At 39.9% G+C, this 27,708-nt stretch overlaps 1 protein-coding gene across 2 annotated transcripts in view; it reads left to right on the top strand.

The window, feature by feature from the left end:
• The window catches only part of SYNPO2 (synaptopodin 2), a 183,666-nt gene that overhangs the window by 47,777 nt on the left and 108,181 nt on the right, over positions 1 to 27,708 (top strand). Inside the window, exon 1 of one of the 2 annotated variants that reach the window (XM_023519238.1) lies at positions 14,062 to 14,338. The exons of the other annotated variant lie outside the window; for it this stretch is intronic. Coding sequence (XP_023375006.1) covers positions 14,279 to 14,338 — 60 coding nt within the window. The 5' untranslated portion in view covers positions 14,062 to 14,278. Of the gene's footprint in view, positions 1 to 14,061; positions 14,339 to 27,708 lie in introns of those variants that run through there. 2 annotated transcript variants of the gene reach the window in all.

Below are 27,708 nucleotides of genomic sequence, written 5' to 3'. Positions count from 1 at the left end.
GCATGATGCTGTTAATATTTTTAATAATTATTGAAGTTACAAAATGGTAGACTTCGTTGAAAAACTTCATATAATATAGCCATGTTATGGTCCCAAGCAAGCCTGGTTCCTTCCATCTAAAAGGAAGAGATGAATTCCCACCCAGTGGGCACAATACACAAGAGTGGATGGCACATCTCTGCATGACGGACACAACTACAACTTGGACTTCACCTTGCATTTGCAAGGTGATAAAATTAAAAAGGAGGGAGAAGAAATCCTATATTGAAATGAATCCACAGCATTCCTTTTTCTCTATAAACTGTATGAAGAATCCATCTCTGCTGGATGGATCTGAAATACCCTGGCATAAGGGAGGTATAGAAAATTATGTAAGCAACTCGAGGGTATTCCAGATTCTCAGTAACCAGCTCCACACCCAATGCGTTACTACCCACTTGCATATAATCTTTCTTTTTTTTGGGGGGGGGTGCTTATTGAATCAAAAGTTCTTTGGGATTGCCAAGAAGTGCCTCAGGCTTTTATGGAATGCCTAGTACAGAGCCAACCTTACGTATAATTAAATCAGTAAATATTTATTTTCTGGTTGAAAATTTTTTACTACATCAGTCATTATTTTGAATTTGAACTACAGTTTTTGTTCTGAATTGAATGCCACTCATGGCTCAAGATGTCTACTTGTTTGAAACCTTTCTGTTCCTAATACACATTTGGGAGGCTGTGATTCTAGCCCAGAGAAGTATAAGCTGTGCGCCTGCTGCCAGAGACCATTTGATTTTGCAGCCATTTGCATCCATGTCATCTCTTTTTTTCCAGCAGGCATCTTTTTTTTTTTCCTGACCAAAATAGTGTAGTTTCTAAGCCGTCTTCTAATAATATATATCTGACTATAAGAATTTTCACTTCAAAGATTCCAAGATGTTCAAAAATAGATGAGAGCATTTTCTGTGACCCACCTGTATTCTAACATAGAGGCACCATTTAAGGTGGAATTCAAAAGAAGATTCTTAGAAAAAGAAATGCTTTTAGAAGCTTCCTACCTTGCCTTCAATACTCCAGCAGAGCTATGAGGTTTAAACTTGGCGGTATCTGACTGGCTATTGTTAATAAAGATATATTCTCCTATGAAAGGGAGTATTTTGAAGTCATTTATCTTGTTATAAAACTCAAGTTGCTTAGACTGATTCTGGCTTACTTTAGCCAACAAATACTTAGATTTAACATTTTATAGTCAATTATTTTGTCCTTGTTCAATAAGAAACTGTCATGGGCACTGAGCACAGACTGAATTTAGGGTTGGTGTTTGCCATCAGATGGTGTTTTCTGTGTCACTATTAAGTTGAAATGTAATTGAAAAGAATTTTTCTGTAATTTGAAACTGAATCTTTTAACCATTAATAAAAGTGATGGAAACTTGGTTGATCTTGGGGATCGTCGTATTTGGAACAAGAACTCCTTTTTATGGAGTATTCCTTATAAATTTCCCACTTCTCTGTGGCTTCACTTCACTATCTCCTCAGTGAAGAGGGACACTGAGGACACATGGACCATAATATGATTTACTGGAAAATTCACTATTTTAAACTTTATTCAAATTAATATGAGGGCATGATATTTGGGTTACATTGTTCTCACCTCAAGAGTAAAGTTCCATTTTATTTTTAGATCAGAACTTGCTAAAACCCATTTTTCTAAGGGTGGCACTGAGTAAAAAGACATAAAAATAATCCTCAAGGGAGAGACATGTAGAAACATGTTTTGGATTTTCTTGATTTCCTTGAACTCAAATGAAAAGGAAAGCTTTAACGTTCCTTTACTAACATGCCAGCAAAACAGTATTTATTGTAGGTTTCCAAAGTTACAATATGTCAAGGTCAATAAAAACATGGTAGAGCATTTAAGTGGTGTTATGTAGGGAAATATATCCTAGACTTTTTATTGCAATGCTGTACATAGGAAATGAATGTTTCTACAGCACTTTGGACAAACAAAGCTGCTCCTGACTAGAGACTGGTGGGTCTCTATTGGTCTAGGAGAGGGTACTTGGTCTACCTGGGCCTTAACTGTTCTGAGAACTGAGGGGGGAAAAAAGACCTTCAGCACCAAGGGGCTGCAAGTTGGCAGCTGAGAAGGTCCTACCCTGGAGGCAGGGTTGACAATATTTAATCTCGATATATTTCTGGGGTTTTTACTTTTCATTTTTAAATTTATACATAAAGCACAGATATGTGGTAAAATTTGACCAGTTAAGGATATCTTTCTATGTTATAGAAGCATGATCATGAAAGAATCAGAAACAAGCATGCAAAGTAGCCTATAGTTCTAGTACTGAGGAGTTACCAAAATCTTAAGCAAATCAAGAAATCATTTAAATAGTGTAATCTTCTGACAAGGTTGTTAACATTGTAGGATTGTTAAATTGAATGCAGAGGCCTTTTCATTGCTATTAACCCTGCAAGGAGAAAGGACTGAGATTATGTGTGTAGAATGAAACATTTTCTATGAAACTGCTCTAGATGTGCTTTAAATCCTTAACTAAATTTTTAGCTGAAACATTGGTTAATGTGCTTTGTTCTGAAAGATAGTGATGGTTACAGAAGCCAGGTTTTTAGGATTTTTTGAGACTAAGTCTTGCTCTGTTGCCCAGGCTAGAGCAATGGGGTATGATCTTTGCTCACTCCAACCTCAAACTTCTGGGCTCAAGTGAGCCTCCTGTCTATAGCTTTTCAAGTAGCTGGGGCTGCAGGTGTGAGCCATGACACCTGGGTTAACTTTTCTATTTTTTTGTAGAGAAAAGAAGGGCTCTTGCTGTATTGCCCAGGCTGGTCCCAAATTCCTGGCCCCAAAGGATCCTCCCACTTCAGCCTCCCCAAGTGCTAGGATTGCAGGTGTAAGCCACTGCATCTGGCCAGAAACCAGTTTTTTAGGTAAACTTGAGATTTACATGATTTGAAGATCAGTTTTAAAGAAATCTTAGTTGCTAAGTGGACCCCTGTCTGCAAGTGTAGCTCATCTCCTTTTCACTTTCTGAGAATGCAATATTCCTCTGCATTTATTTGGAATCAGACTTGGGAGTCACTTGTTGTGCATGTGTCAAAATACGTTCAATCCACTTAAGTCTTTCACAAAGAAACTTCATCGGTTTGTGTAATTGAAAAGTCCATTGAGAGAACTTGCTTAGGCGAGGTTTGGTCTGGGGTCCCCATGCTGTGACCCGATCCAGGTCTTTATCTCTTGAGGTCTTTGCGTGGTTTCCTTGTTATTCATTCTGAGTAGGCTCTTCCCATGGGGTTCCCAGATGACTCCCAGTTATCGTAAAAGGTACTTGCTTCTCTATCCACAGCTGGTAGGAAAAAAGTATTTGTCCCAGAATTCCCAAGAAATTGGAACTGAGTTAAATCACATGCTCACCCCAACCCACCACTGTGGCCACAGACATGAAATCCACCAACTGCCTAGCTTCAACCCCCTCCTCCCAATTCCAACATGATACCAACACACTAAATGAAATAAGCAAATGAATATTTGTGGCTGTTAGAAAGGTGAAAATGGATTCTAGCAACATAAGTAGGCAATGAAACCTTGGCATAAGAATGAGACTCTAGAATCTTCAATTTTGTAAAATGCAAAATGTTCAGTCTATGTAAGTACCATTGGTGGCAATGAACCACCTATCACCACCTGAGACAGCTTATTTGATTTTTGAGCAATTGAGTTTGGAAAGACCATCCTTATACTGAGCGCAAATTTGCTATCCCTTGTCCTTCACCTCTTGGTCCTGGTTTTGCCCTTTTTAAACAAAAAAACAAATTCAGTTGTTACACATTACAGCCTCCCTAATATATATTAAAATAGGTAAGATGGTCATCCTAAGACTTTTTCCAGGCTCAATATTCCCCATTCTCTCATCTGTTATTAATAGTAAAAGGTTTTAAACACCCTCACTCTTCAGGCTATTCTTTGAATTCTGGCTAATCGATTCCAAACTCAGACACACAGTTCCATGATGCTGACATAAAGACTCCCCATGAGGCCTTTTGGGAAGTAGTTTATTTGCCATATGTGTAAGTAGAAAAAGATTGAGGAAAAGAGGCTAAATCTTATACAAAATAGCTTTCACAGCAGTCTGCAAAAGAAGCCAGTCTCGGGAGTGATTACCTGAACTAAAATACCTAGTATCCACGGTCAGAACATGTGCAAAAAATGTTTTAGAAAATGATCTCTCTCATCTGTAATCATTACTGTTGGGCTTAATTACTATTTTTCCTTTTGCTGTTGAAGTCTTGATATTTGACCTTTAAAATCTTATAGATTAAAATACTATGTACTAATTCATATCTAATAATACGGGGATATACTGCACAGCTTCAGTTGACAACAGACTGTATATATGATGGTGGTCCTATAAGATTATAATACTGTATTTTCCTGTATTTTTTTCTATGTTTAGATGCATAGATATAGTTGGCTCTTGAACCATACAGGGGTTGGTGTACCAACTCCTCATGCAGTCAAAAATCCACATATAACTTCTGATTTCCCCTACGACTTACCCACTAATAGCCTATTGTTGACAGGTAGCCTCACTAATACAGTTGTTGAACACATATTTGGTATGTTATATGTGTTATATACCGCACTGTTACATTTAATTAAGCCAAGGAAAAGAAAATGTTAAAATTTCAAGGAAGAGAAAATATATTTGCTATTCATTCAGTGGAAGTGAATCACCATAAAGGCCTTCATTCTTGTTGTTTTCATGTGGAGTAGGCCGAAGAGAAGGAATAGGTGAGGCTGATTTTGTTGTCTGGGGGTGGCAGAGATAGAGGAGGTAAAGGAAGAGGCAGGAGAAGCAGCAACACTTGCTATAACTTTTGTTTTTTAGAAAAAAAGTCCTTGCGTAAGTAGACCCACACAGGTCAACCCAGGTATTTCGAGGGATAACTGTACTTAACCATTGTCCTATAATTGCCTAGAAGAGTGGTTCCCAACCTTCCTAATGCCGCGGCCGTTTAATACAGTTCCTGTGGGTTGCAACCCACAGGTTGAGAACAGCTGGCCTGAAGTACTCAATATAGTAACAGGCTGTCCGGTGTAGTCCTGGAGCCAAGTGTTAGTAGGTTAAAACCTAGATTTATGTAAATACTCTGATCACCTAGGGATACATTTTATGAAATGCACCCTTATCAGTAAGCAATGCGTGGCAATGTTCGTGAACTATTTTATCTTATTTTTTTGAGATAATGCGTCTTGCTGTGTTGCCCAGATAGGTCTCAGACTCCTGCATTCTATCAGTTGTCCTGCCTTAGGCTCCCAAGAACTATTTTTATTTTATTTGAGCAGAGTCTCACTTTGTCATCCTGGGTAGACCGCCATGGCATCATAGCTCACGGCAACCTCAAACTCCTGGGCTCAAGCAATCCTCTTGCCTTAGCCTCCTGAGTAGCTGGGACTACAGGTACCTGCCATAACACCCAGATATATTTATTTTAGAAATGGGTCTTGCTATTGCTCAGGCTGATCTCAAACTCCTGAGCTCAGCCAATCCACACACCTCAGCCTCCCAGAGTGCTAGGATCATAGGCATGAGCTACCACAACTGGCCTATTTTATTTTTTAATATAATTCTTTTCCTATTCTCTTATAAAAATGAAAGAATATTACATCCCAATGGCCTGTTCAGATACTATAGTACTCTGAACTCTCAGTTTTCTCCTTCCTGGGAATGTTCTCCAGCAGAATGACAACCTCCCAGGGCCTGCAACTTGAAGCATTTTATAAAGGAAATTTGTCAAGGGAAGGGCTGGCAGCTACTCCATGGGGGTACAAGTTTCTTCCCCCTTCTTTCCTCGTTCCCCCCATCCTACCTCATCACTACCACTTAGAATACGCTGAGGAAATTTGGTTATGCTTAAAACCTAATGTCACTAACAGTACCTGAGATCTGTGGGGTCACCGTGTTCTCCCTTCATATAGTATTCACACTTGCATTAGCCCTCTCACAGGAGTGGGAGAGGTTCAGCACTGATTTAAGGAGAGCTGGTAACGAGGTGTCTGGAGCTCCCCTTTCTCTGGCCCGGTCCCCCACTGAGTCTTGTAAATCAAATCTACTTCCACTGTGCGCTTCAACCACATTCTCTTCCTCCTCACTTCCCGGCTGGGTCTAACCACCGTCATCAGCGACGTGGGACTCCTGCAGTGGCCCCCAAGCTGGTCTTTTCCTATCCTCCATTCTCTCTTCCAAACAGCAACCAGATGACTTTCAAATGCAAACAGAATTATTTCTCTTTACTCAAAACTCTTCAGCTGCTTTTCACTGCACTGAGTATGAAATACTATAAAACCTTGTCAGTCTTGCAGGGAACTTCCTACATGTCTGAGCCCATCTTTCATTCTCTGTTGCTCAATACATTCCAGGTATACTTTTTTAAAAAATTTCTATGACTAGAATAAGCTCTTTTCTGCCTCAGGGCCTTTGCACATCCCTTCTACTCTGCTTGGAACACCTCCCCCTCTTTGCCTAGCTGACTTCTACCAATCATTAATTCTTAGTATCATTTACTCTCTCCATTCTTTCCTGACAGCTCAGTTTAGGACCCTGTATTCTCTAAAGTATCCTTTCTCTGTCAGAGCACCTGTATGTGTCCTCGTTAAGAGTTTGAAGTCTACCTGAGACTACAAACTACAGGAGAAGTGGATAGGCTCACTACTAGATCTCCGGGGAGGACTCACACTGCCTGGGTTTGAATCCCTGTGCTCTCACTTGCCAGCTAAGAGACCTTGAATATGCAGACTTGATTTCTTCACCTGTACAAAATAGATAAAATAATACTACCTTTTTAATAGGATTATGGCCAGGATCCATTACAAAATCCATGTAAAGTACTAAATAGAGTATCTGGCACATAGTAGGTGTTCTGTCTATATTGGTTATTGTGTAGTCGTCTCTCTCAGTATCTGCAGAGGTTTGGTTCTAGGACCCTCTTTTGATACCCAAATCTGCAAATTCTCAAGTCTCTGATAGAAAATGGTTTAGTATTTGCATATAACCTACACATACCTTTCCATGTACTTTCCATCATCTCTAGATTACTTATATTATCTGATATAATGTAAGTGCTATGCTAATAGTTGTTATACTGTTAATCTGTATTTTTATTATTAAAATAACAAAATTGGTTGAATCCATGGACATGGAACCTGCGGGTCACAGAGTGCCCACTGTATACTGTTAGTGTTTCAGGATGCTTCCTGACTGTAGGTAAAAGTCACCAGGAAGTGATATCAATTTCTTGAATAATTCTAAAAAGTTAATTGCTACACAAGTTAGAACAGCACTATAGAAATGTGTTTTTAGCTGATAGCCTCACTGTTTTTTTTTCCTGAGTATTTTTTTAATCGTCAAATATTTTAGCCACACTAAATCATAACTCAGTCTCCACTTCAGAGATTGTTTAAAAATATTTGCATTTTGTTTTAATTTGTAGAAGATGTATTGGTACTTATTTTCAGCTGCTTTGAAAAGTAACTCCCCATTACTTTTATTTTTAAAAGTAATTGCTGGGAGATTGCTGGGGTAAGTGTATTTCAGACAGGGCACACTGGTTGGGCTTCTTGACTAAGACATTTTGATTTTAAAAACTTCAGTTTTTGGAGGTAGTGATAACCTTTCCTGGGTTTTTTTGTATTTTTTTCTCCTCTATATTCACTCTCTTCATCATAAGATTTCCATGGAGGAGCTTCTTTCACCCTCAGGGTCTATACAGTGAAAATGCTGCTTTGTGTAAAAGCGCTATGACAGTGTATGGATTTACATTCTCCGACACCTTCCTTTGGATAAATATTTACATGAAGCGAGGCACAGGATTTAAAATAGTTCTAAAGAAGCTGCATACTCTCCTTGACGACAACAACAACAAAAAAGTTTGTGTATGAACAGTTGGTTTAACAGTGTCTGGCATAGAGAAGAAAAGACAAAAATATACTTGGTCCTGTAGTATTTATAGCAGTGCCAGTTTAACCATCGTGCCCTATTTAGGAATATTTTTTTGAGTGAGCTTTTAATACCCAAGAACAGTCATAAGTTGATGAGTGGAGCTCATGCTGACTGCAAAAGACAGCAGAATATACTTGTGTGCTGTTCCGTAAAGGACAGAGAGGGAACTCACATTGGTGGAATCTTCCTAAATTCTTGTACACTCTGACAAAGAAGACATTGATAACAATGAGATAGCCACTTGGAAACGCTGTGTTAGGCCTTACATGCCTTTATGAGAAACACTGTCTTTGAGTTCATAAATGAGAAGGGCAAGAGATTCCGTTTTGTAACCCTGAGTAATGCCTGTCCACATATGGCAGCGACTGTGGTACCACCATTGTTAGAGAAGGAGCCAGTCTGTAAGGCACATAGTCCAGATAACTGGAGGCGAAGTTAAAATACATAGTCTATTTAAAATTTTTTGAATCTTTCCAAAACGTATATAATCTTTGCTTTGAAAAGTGAAAACTGAAAGTGGATGCCATTGTATTATAAATCTATTAAACATTTACAGGTACTCTCTTGACTCAGAGTTGCCAGTCATGACTTAGCCTCGTTAGAGACCCAGTGTTCTCACATGGACATTGCTCTCTGAACTCTGCTGTGCTGAAGTTTGCAAATGTCCTGACATTTACACTGAAGGACTGGGCTGCCATGTACAAAGCATTCTAGCCTTTTCTGTTTTACTTTAAGCTCTCAGTACTTCAGTTGGTGTGTAAACCTGTGTCCCTGTATCATTCCTGTTCCAATTTTCTGTTTCTAATCACCTGTGAGTTAGAAAATGTATTAGAATTATTTATAAAATAAGAACTTGGCTCAGAGTGATTACCCAAAGAACTGTCTTATGACTCAAGCATGAGAACTTAGATGTTCCTCATTCATTCAACAAATCTGTCTGAAATACCTGCTATGTGCCCGTGATTGACACAGGGACACCGTGGTGAGGAGGAGCGTGGTCTCTGGCGCTGAGGGAGACGTCTGTTGATGAGACCAGTGCTGCCACTGAGGAGGGAGCCTCGCTCTTACCTGGGGGCAGCTGGGGAAGCACCCCAACATTGTCAATGCTGAAGTCTGAGTCTTTAGTTTTCCAAGAGAAGAGAGCAGTGATGCTGGAGGAGACAGAGGAGCGAGGGGACCCAGGCCCAGCTTCCTCCTGCATTTGTCTCTGCGTTTGCCCATCTCTGCCTTCTCTGACGACTGCTCTTCTTTCTTCCCATAGGATAAATCCAGTGTCCCCCTGGGTTCTGACCTGTGCTCCTCCCTTGTCACTCAGCTCTCTCTTTCAATCATATCCTGGCTGCCATCATCATTCCTTGTAAATGACTTTAAATCATTTAGATAATAAACGCTCTACCTCTGGAACATCTCTCTCCCTGCTCCAGGCCAATCTGTCTACCAGATAACAGACAGCTCAAGTTCGGCCTTCCCCCAGTTTGACTGTCTTCCTAGGGTCCTGATCTCAGGGAGAGACCCTACCAGGCCATGGAGGCAGCTTCCTAAGCCCAAGACCATGGCACTTTCTTTTGGCTGATCAGCTCTGCTCAGTTCTGTCTTTTCAGTTTATCAGCTCTGATCATTGTGAGGAACCAGCCCCACTCAGGACACTCCTAGTCTCTTCCTGCTTTGCTTCGGTAAGACACTAACTGGTCTCCGTTCAGTTCTTCCCCCACTCACTGCTGTTCCCACAATGTGACCAGAAGGCTCTTTTTAATAAGACACATCAAACCTGACCACCTGGATTAGATACAGAATGGCTTCCACTTGCCTTCCAGGTAAATGTTCTACCCTTTCACTTGCCTACCCCAACTTGGCCACACCTAACATTTGTACATTTTTTATCCCTGGATGAAATTCATTTCCCATGTGTTCATCTTATTGACTCTACTGCTTCTTCAGGGTCCCCTTTCTGTACACGTGTCAATGATTGTACCTATGGGGTTCTAATTTGTAGAGGTGACTGATAACATGGAGAGGGCAATGCTACTAAAAGATTTGTATTATTTACATCGTCTGAGAAGAAGGGAAAGCACAGTGCCATAACAGCTTTAATTGTACTTTCCATGGGAAAGGCAAGGCAGGGGAAACAGCTGATAGCGGCTTTATAGCACTGGCTGGTTTGAACATTCTGGAAGGCTTTGGGACACAGAAGCTGTCCCTAGTTGGCTGGGTGCATGGCCCTGGGTTAATTGAGGACAGAGGAAACACTGGCTTGGTGTGTAAGAGTTAGATAAAGGAAGTGGTTGGGAATATGGACTCAATATTTCAATATTGGTTGGTTTTCACCTAAAGGAGCACTGGAAGACAGGTTTTTATCATCTTAGGAATTAACTAGTCCTGGGAGGGGCAATCTTGAGCCCACAGGCCTTCTCTACCTGCAAGATATCATGACATCATACAATACAGAAAATAAAAAATGTGATTAATGCACAACCCTATGACCTGTTGTGGTATGGTACATCTCTCACTGTATTTATATATCCCGAACTTCGCAAATTGTAGGAAACAGACAAGAGTGGGCATCTTGTCTGTCTCAGTGATCACTGTCTAGCAGGGTGTATGCTCAGTAAATATTGTGGAATGAGAGAATGGATGGATACTTTTCTTCCTGGCATATATGGTTAGTGTTTCACCTAGAAAGCACATTTTTTTCTAAATATATATTTTCATTTCAATTAATTAAAATATATTTTCATTTTAAGTGTGAGGTTTTTTCCAAAACTAAAGTTTAACCTGGCTTAATGTATGTTACTTCTGTATTATAGAGGACAACACATTTCTAAGCTCCTGTGTCAGCTAGTGGTTCTTTGTTGGGGGTGATTCTGCCACAGGGGACATTTGACAATGTCCGAAGTCACAAGTGGTATCCAGGGGGGTAGAGACCAGGGATGCTGTTGAACTTCCTATAGTACATAGGACAGCCCCCTGCAACAACAAAGAATTATCCTATCTAAGATAGCGATAGTGTGTGGTCGATAAACCTGGTATTAGAGGATGTGTTTGACAAGCTTACCTAAAAACTTTACACAACCAACCATGTCCCCAGACTCTTCCACAAAACAATTTCAAGCTAAGTAGCAGATATCTTAGAAGAAAAGAGAACAGACCTAAGGGGAAACTAATGTTCTGAGGAGGACACGTGGCAAGCTACAAGTATTTAAGCAACTACCGTGAAAGGAAATCTAAGTGGATTAAGAATGATAACACCGCACTCAGGGCTTAGGAGGAGAATCAAAATTATAGGCTTTTTAGCTGACAGTTAAAAGGTCTGACTTTAAGGGAACATGAACAATGAGGGAGGAGAACAATCACGTACACTTATAACTTCAACGTTGTCCTCTTTAAAGTTGGAGTTGTTTTCTCATGCTGACATGCTGCCATTGATCAAAAAGATGCGTCACACCCTTTTGGATCTGTCTTCACAGCTGTGTCGTGTTCTCTTAAATATCATCAGTAGCCGTAATTAAATGTCACCCTCTGAGGCAGGAATTTGATTTTAGGAAACTAAGTTATTTGAACTGATGTAACGTGAATAAGGAAAGTCATCCGTGTTCCTTATGCTATTTTCATAAAAACTAAGGACAAGTTATATGTGAAAGAAATTGAAGTCAAATGCAGTTCTAAATGGAATTTAGAACTGTCTTATGCCAAGTCAACATAGTTGCACTAAGTGTGTACCCTCTTGAGATGACTGTTTTCAGGAGAAATATTCACGTCGAGGTGTGAGTGTCAGCCAACCATCCCCTGGCAGCGTACACGTCACTCTGTGTACGTATGTGGAAGTAACACCGCACTTGTGCATAACCTAATGTCTGTTAGACTGGAAATGTTTAGGACAGATATCGGGCTTTAAATATGTCAAAGTTTAATTTTTAACCTGTTATAACACACTTCAAAGTCTGGATATTCTTATATGAGGCCAGAAGGTATTATCTTTGAGATCTTTCCTCTAATGTCAGCTTGACTTGGGTGATGTCAGCCTAGTCTGAGACAGCTTTTTAGTGATGCATCTAGTGCACACTAAATGTCTCGAGCTGGATCAGTGCCGTAAAAGAAGACTTGATAAAATAATGCCACAAGTCTACTCCCAGGTAGAGGACCAACTCATTGCACTTTGCCTGGAATTGTCTTGATTTTAAAATGAAAAGTTATACCTCTTAGGACCACTCCTCAGTCTTCGGCAAATAGAAACAGTTGCCTCAACTCCCAATTTCTTAACTAACGCCTGCCTTATTTTTGGAGTATCTATAGTAAAAACAGAATGATGACTCTGCCAAAATAAGTAAGAGAAATAGACATGTCCATACTGGGAGTAGAGCAACTTGAGTCAAACAGCAACAAACGTCGGCCAAAACTTGGCTAAGCCACTCTCTATCTTCCGTGCTGATTCAAACTGGAGTTAGGTTTAACTTTTAATTTTATTATTTTTTAGAGACAGGGTCTCAGTTGCCCAGGGGGATCCTTCCACCTAAGCCTCTCAAGTAAGATGTTCCTGTTTATATGATGACACAGGCCATGTTCTACCAACCAATAATAGTAACCAGCAAACAACAATAACCATACAATTTTCTAACTTTCCATCATGCTTCTAATATTTGTTTTGGTTTTTTTTAGGAGAAATAACTTGATAAGTAAGGTCCCTGCACAAGGAAGTAATTGCCTTATTGAGTTTTTCACTGGTCTTGTATCTTCTAAGCATTTTACGTGATGCTTGAACAATGTATTTTGGTGGTGTTTAGATGTTCAAAATATACCATCATTTGGGAGAATTTGGAGATATAGGCAGTCCCTAGGTTACAAATGAGATAGGTTCTATGGGTTGGTTCCTAAGTCGAATCTGGATGTAAGTTTTAACAGGTACATTTACCTATTACCTGTAATATTCTTATTCATGAGTGTGAGTTGTATATAAGTTGGATGATCATAACTTGGGAACTGCCTGTACGCAGTTAAGGGACAGGATGATGTGATGGTAAGCACGGGCATCAGGGGACCTGTGTTTGCAGCCTGCCTTACCATTTGTGAATGACACTGGATTACTTGGCCTTTCTGAACCTAGGCCCCTTCATAAAACAAGCAACAAGCATAATTATGGAATGTGTTTATTGTCTGGCACTGCCATTTATTAAACGACAATGAATATACAGTCCTTAGTGCCATACCAAGCATATAGCAAACACTCAATGTGAGCCATTGTTATTTCCACCTACCACTTTCTATAGTCGTATTCTGACTATTTCAGAGTCACGTTGTCTTTCTTATTTTCTATCCATTACTCTTTGCAGAGGATGATGCTTTAAGAAATAAGCAAAGAATATAAGAATTTCGATAAGACAATTTACTGTCAGTCTAGTTACCAAATATTTAATACAGTATCATTTTAAGAAAATATAGAAAAAAAACACCCATGATATAAAACCTTTTATAAATAATCCCCAAATCAGAATGCATTAAAGAAAAACAGACACCTACAATTTATACCTTTAGGCAAGTGACACTGAAACATGTCTTACTTGGGACAAAAAAGGAAGATGTGTTTTGCATATCTATTGAGATAAAAGTATTAGAACCCTAAATGGGATGGACCAGGATAATTGCAGTGCAGGTTTCAAAAAGCAAGATAATGGGCCCAGAATTCTTTCATATAATTGTTTTTCAAAGCTCCACAACTCCACCTGTACTCCCCCCAAACTGGGAGCTAAACAGCAGGTACACATAGACACACAGAAATGTAAAGGTATCTGAGACCAAGAATCCAGGATGTCGGGAGGGGGTGAGGAGTCAAGTGAAAATTTACTTATCAGGTACGATTGCCCCTGTTCTGGTGGTGGGCACACTAGAAGCTCTGACTTAACCATGTTTTTTGTGTCCCTATAACAAAAAACATTAGCACCCCTTTAATTCGCAATTAAAAACAAAATTCTGTAACATGCTGACTTCAAAACTTGGATGCTACATACATGGGATAAAAATAAGTAACAATTTGTCCCTCCAAAGTTTCTCTTATCAGCTGTTTTGAAGGCAGCTATTTAACTAAAGAACACATTCTAAAACACTGCTGGGAAAATACCTAAAAACAAAAACCAAGATTTGTCCATTCTAGAGCCTTGTGGATCAAGGCTTTCCGCATCACATGGCCAGCTAACCAGGAGCAGATTGAAAGAACAGAAAGTAGGAAGGGACTTTCATCTAAGAAGCTCCCCACATAAAATACTATAAGGTCCAGATGGCAGAACCTTAAATATGTGTGCGTGGTGGTGTTTGTACAGGATGAACCCTGACTTTGAAGGTTTAAGAAGAAAGGTAAGACATCTGGCAAAAGCAACATTCTTGGCAGAATGAGGGCTCAAGATGTGCTGTTTTGTGACTTCCGGTGCTGTTTTGAATCCAACGGACAGATGATTAGGAGAGGCCAGTGGTTTTCCTGCTTTTTCTGTGATCCAGTTTTCAAAATCTTCAACCCTAAAAGAATAGAACCAAGGATTCCACGGCTTCTGTTTTCTTCTGCGAGCCCCACGTGGCGCTTGCTAGGTTCTCTGTTACATTCTAACAATTACACTAAAGCACTAAGCAGTTATGTTTTATGTTCTTTAAACTTTCTAGAATCGGTACTATTTGTCTTCCTTGATATCATTGGAGATTATTGTAACTTTTAAGGATTTTACAAAGTGTTAATCTCTTTATAATTTCACTCTAATATTTCCAATCCAAGATAAAATATTTTAGCATGTTCTGTTTTCTAAATGGCTTATATAAAATGCTTGAGAGAATGCTATACTGAGAGTGGTTTATTTTTTTGCAATTTTTGGCTGGGGCTGGGTTTGAACCCACCACCTCTGGGATATGGGGCCAGCGCCCTATTCCTTTGAGGCATAGGCACTGCCCTATACTCTGAGTGTTTTAAGAGTGAAATTGATTTTAAAAAGGCCCTGTAATGTTCTGCAAAAGTCAGTATCATTCAAACAAATACACCGAGGTTAAGACTTTTGGGTCAAACCCTTTGAATCAACCAGTTGTTTCACAGAACTGATTAGTTCTGTGGCTTTTGTGAAATCACAGTTGCTTCTGTGTGACTTTGTGAAGGCACAGCTAAGGTTTTTGAACCAAATACTCTTCCTAATCTCCCTGTTCTATCAAGATGACTATTTCACTGGTGTTTGGTTTTACAAGAGATTACAGTGTTACTTGGCTTCAAGTAAGTTTAATTTGTCTTTAAGCAGATTGAGTTCTGTGAACTTCGGAGTTTCTGATGATAAACTTAACTGTCATCTCTGTATTATCTCTTTTACAGCCAGATGGGGAACATGGTTTACATCAGGCACAATGTATATTTGAACAATAAGGTCACAAGTGGAGTTATATTACCTTTTATGGGCAGCGAGACATGTAATGTGGTGCAGCCTTCCCCTTCAGGCTCGCAGCAAATGGGACACAGGACTTTGTTTTCATGCCTGGATGCCCATACCATATTATTTTCTAAGCATGTTCATGTCAATTGCCTTATGTGAAGCAGAATGTCCTCAAGTGCAGAGGAGGATGACCTGCAGTTGCAGCCCTCTTAAACTTATTTCAGGTGGCTTTAATCAAAGTTATTGCTTCAAATTCGGCTCTTCACCCTCTGTTATCCAGCTCTCTCACTCTCCCTGTCAGGGTGGAATGGGTATTATATTAATAAAGCTTGGCCTAGGAAATCATCACACTTCTGCTTTAGAATCCATTCCCTATTAAAGGGCAATTTTGAACCTTATAGAAAAAAACAACAACTTAAGGAAATGCAGCAGTTGAATTCTGGCATGTGGGATGTTTTAAGACCTGAGAGGAAGTGTTTTCATTCAGCTGTGTGTGTGTGTATAAAACAAGTGCATGTGAAGATATGCAGTAGAACTTCCATAGTTGATCACCTTCCTACATTGACCACATCCTGAAATTGACCTAATTTTCATAGACTGAAGATGTATCACATGTATAAACCAGTATAGTAGGCCTACTTCCTTATGTTGGTCACCTCCATATGTTGACCAGTTTGTTACAGTTCCTTGGGTGGTCAACTTCTGGAGCTTCTACTGTGTACATAATAAGTGTATATGTATATAAATATTCAGGAGGATAATGTAACTCAAAAAGCAAGATGATTTAAATAATCTGTGGGCAGATACCATTATTATAGTCCAAATGACTCTTGGTTTAACGCCACCTAGTTTGGGGGATCTTATTAATGGTTGACATTTGCAGCAAAGCATAATTTTGCATGCTTATAATGACCTCAAAATAAACTACTTCGGTCAGTTATTTCTGTAAGCTAAAGGAAAGAAAAAAACCTCTTTTTAGAAAACCTCTGTGGAATTTTTGTAATGAGAGGTTCAGATGGGCTCTGTCTCATTTAATATTTCCAACAGTGATTTTTTAAAAGAAGGAATTTTTAAATTAGTTGATTGCACTAATAAGATCCAGGTTGTTAACATTTGGGTTCACAGGAACCAAATGAAGAACGTAACTACAGGACAAAAATCAATAGTAGGAATCAAAGGTAACTAAAAGGAAGGCAAGCAGTTGTTGAGACATAGCCGCTCCAGTCATGTCTCAGCACCCTGTATCCGGAACTGGTGCGGGATCAGAGCGCCTGGGGGGACTTCTTCAGCCACAGGTCATCGCCCCCACCCTGCACATCTGATTCATCAGGTCTGGAATAGGGTTCAGGAACTTACATTTCTAACAACTTCTAAGGTGATGTTGATACCGTGGGTGGGAGACCTCAGTGTGGGAGACCTCAGGGAGCTACTGCTCTACCAAAACTGGCTCTCCAGAGGTCAGACTGCAAACTGAAGACTCTGGCCAACATACAGGGAGATAGGAAAGCTTCCAACACAATGGAAGGGGTCCAGTAAGGGTTGCCCTTGCAGCTCGGCGGGGTTTGGGCTTGTATGCCTTGTCTGAAGGCCCAAACCTGCTGGTACACACTGGTTGGGTCCTTCAAACCTAGCTGGTTTACATTGAAGGGTTTCTTTAAACTTTAACGGACTGGCCTCTGTTGATTGGCTCCACGACTGGAGTGGCTATGTCTCACAAACTGGTTATTTGTGCTGGTATCCTTTCCCTACCCAATCTCCAGGGGGAAATTTTCCCCTGGCATTGCTCTGCTTGGCAACAGCCAGTGATCAATGGCTGCATGGGTCGCTCTAAAGGAGTCCCTCCCCTTTAGTCTACATGCTGTTTCCCAGACCCAGCTTAGAGCCTTCTGACTAATATCAATTTCATGTTGTGCAGTTAATTTGTCACAGGCTTAAGGCACTGAATACGCACTTAGAGTTGCTCAGTAGTGAGGATCTTCTTGATCTAACCCACTGGAGAATCTTAAAATAACAAAGCCTGGGTCCCTTCCCGGACAAATTGCATAAAAAATATTGTGGTAGGACCTTGCTATTTAAAAGCTTCCCAGGAAATTCTAATGTGCCCGCATGGTTAAGAACCACTGGTAAGGCTAACTGTATATTATCAATGGTGATGATATGACCTCCACCCCGACAAGGGAATGAAAATTGAGGGGGGTGTGGGAAAAAATCCTAGCAATTACAGTGGTGTGTAGACCTCCAATGGCTACAGGATATAAACAGGTGTATGGTAGATCTAGACTGTTGGCATTTAATGGGAGCAGTGGGGAAGGGTTAGACAAAAATGTCTAAAAAGACTTCTTACGAAGAAATAAGGACAAAAAAGATATAAAATATGACCCTAATGCTGTGAGCTTGCTGTTAGTTTTTAGTATTCTCTCTTCCTTCCAAAGTGTGACACAAATCTAGGGAAAATAGAGCCTTTAAATTCTATCAAATGTTGAGCAGCTAACTAGGTAGACAAGATAACTCTCATTACCTTGCACTTCTCTTTCAGAATACAAATCATAACTGGTTTTACTTGATTTTTCACTATAACTCCGTTTTTAAGATATTGTATAAGATAGTGGAAATTAGTCTTCCTGAGGCTTCCACGGCAATCAGGTGGCTTCAGGTAGCTTTCTTTCTAAATAATTGTCAGATGCACTTGATCAGGTTTGAAAAGCAACATTCTGTTAAAAGAAATCATGGTAGGAAACAACCTGTACATTCTGTTCTCAATATATTTTCCTAAAGAATTTTTAAAAACTGTCATGAATTTGTAATAAAACAGCTTTAGAGTATAACAGCCACAAATAAGGCAAGTATTTTAAGATATCAGTGGCTACATATAATCTTTTGCTATGTGCAAAGGTGTAGACTTGTTTTAAAATACATCCACGATTTCCTTTTGTTCAGGTATGGTGAGACCAGCAGATCAGGAGACAATCACCATTGGAAAGATAACTTGTTACTCATTATTCCCAGCAGGAGGAGCATGCAGGGCACCAAGGCCACAGGAGGAAGCTCCAGGGCACTGATGTAGTGGACGCAGGGGGGAAAGAGTGAGCCGGAGGCTTTGTTGTAGTTTTTACAAGGACTTCGTGAGGCAAGATAAGCAGCTGAGCAAGTTTGGGATTGGTTAATTTGAATAATTTTGGCAGGTTCTGGGTTATAGGGGTTGGTACCTGGTGCTAGGATGGTTAGAGCAGAGAAATACTGCCTCTTGGCACCAGATAAAGGAGGCAGTCTCAGGATCCGTTGGTTTGCACGTGAAAGGTAGGTGTAAACCACAGAGGCAAGCAGTTTACTATCTCTAGGAAACAGCTAACTCTGGGAAGGGCAGCCTCTTCTCAGTGAGGTCCCAGATGCCAGAGCATCCAGAACACAGAAAATAATATAGTTAAAACAAAATTTCATAGCTAATACGAGAGTAAGTCAGACCCATGTACTAGATTGGTTGTGAAAAAGCAGAATGATAGTCAAATGTCGTGAAGTAATGTACTTGCACATTGCAGTCTGGTCCCTTTCTACACAACTAAGTATAAAAGTATTCAAGTCTTCGTGCCATTGCATCCATAAGTCAGGAAAAATCAGCTGTGCTGAGCAGTAAAATTTGTTGGGAGGGAACAAGCAGAGGCAGGATTTTACTGACCTGGTAACCTTGTATGTCCTATCTTACATCCCTGTGTGCTCGGTCTGTACAGACACAGTGTGTAACTGATGCAGGTTCAGAGCCGATACTTCCTATTACCAGGTGGCTTACTCCATGTGTGCTGCTATAACAAAATTACACAGACTGGGTCATTTATAAAGACCAGGAAGTTATTTCTAGCAGTTCTAGAGGCTGGGAAGTCTAAGATCAAGGCACCAGCAGATTTGGGGTCTGAGTGCCCACTCTTGGCTTCCGAGATGATGCCCTGTTGCTGTATTCTCTAGAAGGGGACAAATGTGTCTTTATGTGGCAGAAGAGGCAGAAAGAGTGAACTTGCCTCCGTGAACCCTATTACGAGGTCACTAATGCCATCAGTGAGAAATCTCCCTCATGACTTTATCACCCCTAAAGGTCCGACCTCTTAATTCAGTCACATTGGCAATTACCTTTCAACACATGAATTTTGGGAGACATTCACTCAGCCATGTTTATCTGCCCACTGCAAAGGAGGGTGCCAATGTCCAGGGCAGCAGGGTTTACAGCAAAGAGTCTATTCCCCATAGTGCTAAGTGGGGAGGCAAATTTGAGAAATGTCTCCCAAGAATTGGAGTGGAGGCTGGGGTTTTTAAAAATAATTTGATGGGCAGAGGGCTAGACAATCAAGGCCTGCCCTTTGGCTGGTTCCAGGGCAGAGCCATTAGTCCTTTCATATGGGCTACCATCTAGGTGGGTCAGTTATTGGAATGCAGAGCCTTGGGCGGAAGGTTCAAGACCAGTTGAGTCCCTTTCTTGGTCTGCGTGGGTCAATCTACTGGAATGTAGGATCTGGAAGATACCTCAAAAATTAACCCTAAGTTCTGAACAGGTGATATGTTTTTTTTTTTTTTTTTTTTGGCCGGAGCTGGGTTTGAACCCTCCACCTCCAGCATATGGAGCCAACGCCCTACTCCTTTGAGCCACAGCCGCCACCCACAGGTGATATGGTTTACAGAGAAAACTTACACTTGATCTTAGCCAAAAGGCTGAGAAGCAAGGATTTCTAGAGAAAACTTAAAAATCTTTACAGCTACCACCTGAGCTCTCTAGAGTAGCAATTATAGAAAAGCAAACAAGGAACAGACTATTATCAAGCAAATGAAGGGGTGATTATTATCACTTTACTAAGCCTGTTCCCTCAGTGTTCATTATCATTATTCTAGCTAGGCCTGTTCATTCACTGATTTGGGGGGCCCTGACTCTTGCCTCCTACCCCTCCTTCAATCTGTAAGGGTGGTTTCATTCAGTCCATAGCACCAGAAAATTCCAGTTCATGAAGAGACAGCAAGTTTGTTGGGGTCCAAGGGTTAACATCTATAGCTTCAAGATACAACTAGGAGTTTTATGAATGCCATCGTTATTATTTTTACTGCCCAACAGAAGAAAAAGCAGCATAGTATCCTAAAGAAGAAATTAGAGTATACAGTAAAATAGACCAAGGCTAAAATTCTAGCTCTGCTATTTAATACTAACATGTTACCTCTCCCAACACAAATTTTTCATCATAAAATGCAAGTTACATAATATCTACCCTTGAGATTAGAAATTGAGAAACATAGGAAACAGATGAAGATAAAAATATTAACTTTTTATAAAACTAAGCTAAATCTAAGGACATGGCTAAGGTATGGAGCTATAATGTACTTCTAAAAATAGTGCACCCCAGAATTAAATTTCCCCCTTGAGGCTCCAGTAAAGCTGAAGCAAGCCCACTTTTCTAAACTTTGCATATGAACTGGCTGAGAATACCTCCTGAGTAAGGGGTCTCTGAGTTGGGAGACCCTCAGAGGGTCTGACCCGAGCTAGGGTTTCTTAGTCTCTTCTCAAAGTCTCAACAATCAGGCAAAGTCATTATGTGCCTCCTTGGAGAGTGAATGAAGGTGGCAGGTGAGAGGTGACAATGGCCCCCCACCTCCCCCGAATGGAATAGTAGAAACAGACCTGGAAATCCCCTTATACTACTTTGAAGATTATGGTAACGCTTAATTATAGTTATTAAAATGCCCACCCAGAGCAATAGGCATTTTAAATCAAAAGAGATAAATTCATCAAAACTTTATTTACTATCTATGGATTATTCCTCCTCCTGATATTGAAATTTAGTGAAATAGCTCCTTTGTGTCTTAATATTTTTCTTATCTAGTACTCAAAACTAACCTTTTTAATTTATGGGAAAAGGACGTTTCATCTGAATTCAAGTTATAGGCATACATACCTCAGACACTGCGGGTTTGGTTACAGACACACGCAACAAAGCAAATATTTCAACAAAGTCAAAGTTTGGGGTTTCCAAGTCATATAAAAGTTATGCTACCTGTACTGTAGTCCATGAAGTATACAATAGCATTAGGACTTAAAAACAATGTATATACTTTAATTTAAAATACTTTATTGCTAAAAACTGCTAACTATCACTTGAGCCTTTGAGTCATAATCTTTTTCTGGTGGCAGGTCTCGCCTCACTGTTGATGGTGCTGACTAATCGGCATAGTAGTTGCCAAAGGCTGGGGTAGCTGTGGCAATTTCTTGCCATAAGACAATGATGGCATTTGCTGTATTGATTGACTCTTTCATGAAAGATTCTCTGTGGTGTGTGATGCTGATTGATAGCGTTTTACCCACAGTAGAACTCCTTCCATAATTGGAGTCAGTTCTCCCAAATCCCACTGATGCTTTATGAGCTAAATCTGTGGAATATTTGATAATAAATCCTTTGTTGTCATTTCAACAATGTCAGCCTAGAGGGGAGGGGAAAAACAACCTAGTGGGTACAATAAACACTTTTTGAGTGTCAGGTGCACTTATAGCTGGTACTCAGGCATTGCAAAAATGATCCAGGAAACCTAAAACGTTTGTACTGCCTTAATATTCTAAGATAATAATAAAACTTTCCTGGTTTAAAAAAGAAAAGAAACCACTTTCTTTGCTTATCCTGAGAAACCACTCCTCGTGTGTTAAAGTTTTATCATGAGATCACAGCGTCACATTTTCACTGTCCAATTCTAACTTCTAATGCTATTTCTCTTGCTATTTTCACCATGCCTGTAGTTCCTTCCTCCCCTGAAGTCTTCAAGCCTTCAAAGTCATCCTTGAGGGCCGGAATCAACTTCTGCCAAACTCCTACATATGTTCATATTTTGACCTTCTTCCATAAATCATGATTGTTCTTCCTGTAACTAGAATGGTAAATCCTTTCCAATAAGTTTTTAATTAATTTTGCTCAGATCCACCAGAAGAATCATGAAGGATTCTTCTTCATGATAAGGCAGCCATAGCCTTATGAACTATATTTCTTAAATAGTAAGTTTAGAAAGTTGAAATTCCTCCTTGATTGTTGTGTTAGCAGGCATGAAAACATTATTGTCCTCGTACATCTCCATCAGAGCACTCAGGTCACCAGGTGCATTGTCAATGAGCAGTAATATTTGGAAAGGATTTTTTTCTGGGCAGTAAGTCTCAGATGGTGGGCTTAAAATATCCAGTAAACTATGGTGTAAACAGATATGTATGTATGCTGTCATCTGGGCTTTGTTGCATTTACAGAGCACAAATAGAGCATAATTCTTAAGAGCAAAAGCCCTTAGGAATCTTCAGAATGGTAAATGAGCATTGGCTTTATCTGGAAGTCACCAGCTACGTTAGCCCCTAACAAGAGAGTCGGCCTGCTTTTTGAAGCTTTGAAGCCAGGCATCGACTTGTTTCTAGTCTGAAACTCCAAGATGGCATATTGTCCCAATAGAAGGCTGTCTCACCTACATTAAAAGTCTGTTCAGTGTAGCCACCTTCATCAGTGATGGTAGCTAGACCTTCTGGGATATTTGTTTCTGCTTCTACATCAGCACTTGCTGCTTCACCTTGCACCTTTATTAACAGACATCTTTGTTGAGCCCCACGAAGCAAACTCTGCTACCTTCCAAGTTCTCTTCTGCAACTTCCTCTCTTCTCTGAGCCTTCATAGAACTGAAGAGTGTTAAGGTCTTGCTCTCAATCAGCCTTTGGCTTAAGAGAATTTTGATTGTCTAATCCAGACCACTCAAACATTTTCCACATCAGCAATAAGCCTGTTCCACTTTCTGATCATTTGTGGGTTTGCTGGAGTAGTACATTTAATTTAAGAACTTTTACTTTGTATTCACAGCTTGGCTAACTGGTACAAGAGGCCTGGCTTTGGGCCTGTCTCGGCTTTTGATGTGCCTCCCTCACCTGAACACATGGAGGTCCCTGTAGTGTTATTAATTGGCCTAATTTTAATATTGTTGCATCTCCGGGATATTAGGGAGGCCTCACAAGAAGGTGAGAGACAGGGGAGTGGCTGTCAGTGGAGCAGTCAGAACACACCACATTTTTCAGTTAAGTTTGCCTTCCTACATGAGTGTGGATCTTGGTGCCTAAACAATTACAATTACTGATCACACTAACAGATAATAGTAATAATGAAGTTTGTAGAAATTACCCAAATGTGACATAGAGACATGGAGTGAGCACCTGCTATTGGAAAAGTGGTGTCGATAAACTTGCTCAATGCTGGGTTGCCACAAACCTTCAATGTGCAGAAAACAATATCTGTGAAGTGCAATAAAGTGAAGCTCAAGAAAATAAGACATGCCTGCGCTTGTAATCATGTATTCTGAATGAACTCTAATTGATTTTATTTACTACTTTCAAGTTCAATTTCAGTAAGACTAGTGAAATTGTTGAAAATCCCAGAATAATGTAATGCCAAACTGCAAAGATGAATGTTAATTCTTCTTACTTCTATTGGTATTGTTGGCATTTTTATTGACTACATTGGATGGTAGGTATTCATCTTCTGGGTAGAACGCTTTAGCACATTCTTCATTATTATATATACAGGTCAATATATAAGGGTTTGACGTTTTCCAGCAATAACACTAAACATATGTTAAATAAAGCTTAATAAGTGCTTTATGCCTCCAGCACTATGCCAGTTGCTTTACAAAACTTTATTTCTGAGAGTGTAACAACCCTGGAAGGAATTATTGTAATTCCAGTTTTACGAAGGAGAAGAATGAAATTCAGACAGGTTGAGTAATTTGAAAGTGGCAAAGTCAGGATTCTAACCTGGCATACTGCAAACCCCACATTCCTTTCTTTAAATACGTCTTTCTGCCTTCCCCTAGGGAGAATCTAATGTGAAAAGAAAACTAATTTCTGTTCGCATAACCGACAGAACTTCACTTAATTGAAGTCTATGAGGGGTAGGAAGATGACCCTCTTTTTAACCCTCGCTATGAGTTTAAAGCACAGTATTCATCTAAATTGGTTGGTTGATTCATCTAAATGATACTAAGAAAGCTTAGAGAAAAATGAAACAAGTTTTCCTGCATTAATCCTAATGTGATGCTTTTAATGGGCACACCATTGTTTTTATGGTTCTGTAATAGCCTGAATTTCTCTTTTCATAGGACTCATCCCATGGGATGAGTGGGGCAGTGATGGGTTTGTCTTGTTCATTGTTCCATCCCAGATGGTCAGCAGAGGGGTTGGGTAGGTGCTTATTAAACATCCTCTGACTATTTGAATGAACTAACAAAATGAGTGGTAGAGGTGTTATCAACTTCAGACAGAAAAAGGAGAGACTCTGAGGGACTCAACCTTAATCCAACTTCAGCCTTTTCAGTAATTAAAAATTACTCACTATAGTGCACACTATGAGGCTTTCAACACTTACCTGTTATATTTTCATAATTTATATGTATGTTGCAAAACCACCATGCTTATTATAGATTCCTGGAAATTAATATACATCAGTGTGGATTGCCAATGTGAAGATCAGAAGCCAGCATGAAATTCGGTATTGATGAGCTCCAGAGAAGATCAGGGATATTGATCCAGTGAACTCTTCACTAATAACTGGACCCCTCTGGGCTTGGTGAGGACTGGACCAGAATGCAAAAATGTGGAGCAAAGCCCATGTCATGTACTTCCTCCTCTGGCAGGTCCTTGTCCACCACTGACCTCCTGATGTTTAGCCCCTGTCTGTCTACATTGTTCTCTTCTCCCCTCAGATTCTGCACTTCTCCTTAGCATTACCAATTACATATGCTCTTCTTTGCATAAGCTTTCCTATACAGTTCAGTACAAAAACGTATTTTAAAAACCGATGATATATCTACATGCCTTAAATCTTGTTACTATTTAAGAGTGGGTGTCCCCCCTGTTTCCCCCTGCTTCTATTTTTTTCTAGGGAAAGTCCTAAAACTTGTTTCCAAACTTCACACAAGTCATAATACAAAGCATCCTTTTATGTAGGCTCATTATTGCCATCTAGGGAATATGTATGTCTCAAATGTGAAATGCGTTCAACCAAAAATGGGCATTTCTGCTGTGGTCAAAGTCTTGGCTGAAAATAAGTGTGCTGCCCATCTCTCTGTCTCCTTGCTGCAGTTGGGAGGAGGAGAATGAGCTGCTGATGCAAGTCTAGGCATGATTCAGGCATAAAACTGAGCCATGAGGGGAAATACTTGTATCTTGTTGAAATTGATCATATTGTTTTGTTTTCTAAATCAACTGATCAGTTGATCAACTATCCTTCTGTAGATAAAGGTTTACCTGAAAACCCACTGTCTAATACAACTTTACTTCTCTCTCTCTCATTTAATCCTCAGATACACAAGCAATGTGTAACACTATCCCCATTTTTACAGATAAGGAAACCGAAACAGTAAAATACATGGCCCAAGGTCACACAGCAATGACTTGCCCAAGATAGTAAGCAATGACTTGCATCAGATGTCTGAGGCTAGACTTCATGCTTTTTAACACTATTGTAAATCACTTCAGAGAAAGTACAACACAATGGGAAGTTTAAATATAAATGAGAGCTCTGTTGAACAGTATGGCATGTCCCACAATACTGTGTATTTAGATGGCCATGGCCTCTGAGGCAGCAATAGCTGCCAATTCAGAGTATGTGTTTCCCCTACTTCACTATGGACTGAGGTAATCAGGGTGGCTTCTTAGGAAGAGAAGAATTGAAACAAGACTTCTGAAGTGGAAAAATTGGAAGACAGGAAAAGAGGATAGAAGGCAGTCTCAGCGGGAGAAAGGGCTTGAGCCAATGCTCAGAGATCAAAACGCATTATTACAGAGGAAAAGTGGGAAGACCAGTCTGCCCAGAGCAACAGGTTCAAGCAGAGAAAAGTGATATATTTAGAAAGGTTGCTTGAATCCAGATGTGACAAGTATGTGACTATCAGGCAAAGAATTTGGCCATTTCACAGATAAAGCAGAGTTGTCTTAAGAGGTCAAGAACATGAGTGGGAAAGTGGAAAAAAAACTTTGGAGGAATATTAATCTGGCAACCACATGCAAGAGAAATAGAAAGGATATCAAAAAGGAAGCAGAGCCTTACTCAGTAGTTTGTGCATTTTTCGAAATGAAGGCCTAGAATTCAATAGATGTGTTAAATAAGTCAAAAAGAAGGCATATATTCTAGAAATATTGCTAAGGGAAAATCAGAGATTATCTAAATGGTTATGGAAACCTAAGGGAAAACATCAGAGGTTATTTCAAAATTTTAAGTGTGGGTAACAGATTAAGTTGGAATCCAGATAAAAAGTAAATACAAACTGGAAATGAGGGGAGAGATGGGGAACTTGAAGACACTATTCAGAAGTCGTCCTCATAGATGAAGACTGATTTTGAAGAGAAATGGGAGGACTGATAATAACCTTAGGTAATGTCTGTGGGTCAAGGTAGGAAGAAGAGTCAGTAAAGGAAATTGAGAAGACAGAGTCCTAAACTAGAAGCTGTGGAGAGCCAGGGTGGCATAAACTTCACGGAAAGCAAGAAAGGAAATGTTTTCAAGAAAAAACGGTTGTGGCCAATAGTTCCAAGAATTTCAGGGAGGAAAAGGAGAATGAAAACATAGAAAAGGAAAACTGAATCTGCATCTCACATTGCATATGTAAGGGGCACAACTTCATTCTTTTAATTTGTATTATTTTGTCAAAAAATATTCCTTATTGAGTAAATTAGATATTCCTTATTCTTACCCAGCCAGGCAATTGATTGACTGTGTTGAGTCGTCACTGTATTCCAAACACAAGAGTAAGGAAGTTTGGTGGGAGCCATGGAGACAAGTGTAATTCACTGTAAAATAAGATGGTTTCTGAAGTATAGAGCTTGGGTGATCTTACATCTAATTTGCTTTTCTTTAGGCACTTGGAGAATAGATGCAAGAGGGTGACATGGTGCTGAGAAGCTATGGACTTGCATTTTAGATCCCCAGCGTGTCCTGGCAAATGTCATCCATACAATGAGTCTTTGAAACTGGGGTCTTTACTTGGAAAAGCCATTTCTCCACAAACACAGCAGTTTCCTCCCAAGGAAAGTTCTTTCCCAAGGGAAGCTCAGTGTGCTCTTCCATGCCAGGGACCTATTAAATGCTTTCTGTTCCAAAAGGGCTCTTGAGAATTAGTGAAGGAAGAGATAGGCTGGGTTTTGTCAACACACCTCCCCCACCATGCAAACAGGGGCCACATTTCACATCTCTCTGGTCTTCGGCCAGCATGACCTAATGTGTGAGAGTATGTGCTTGGGAGCCAGATCTGCATTCAATCCCCAGCTCCTCTATTTGCCAGCATTGTGAT

This window comes from Otolemur garnettii, unplaced genomic scaffold, assembly GCF_000181295.1.
Source record: "Otolemur garnettii isolate 467f Iridium unplaced genomic scaffold, OtoGar3 scaffold00164, whole genome shotgun sequence".
NCBI classification, from domain to species: Eukaryota; Metazoa; Chordata; class Mammalia; order Primates; family Galagidae; genus Otolemur; species Otolemur garnettii.
The sequence above is the reverse complement of the archived record's forward strand: the minus strand, read 5'-3'. Positions and strand labels throughout refer to the sequence as shown.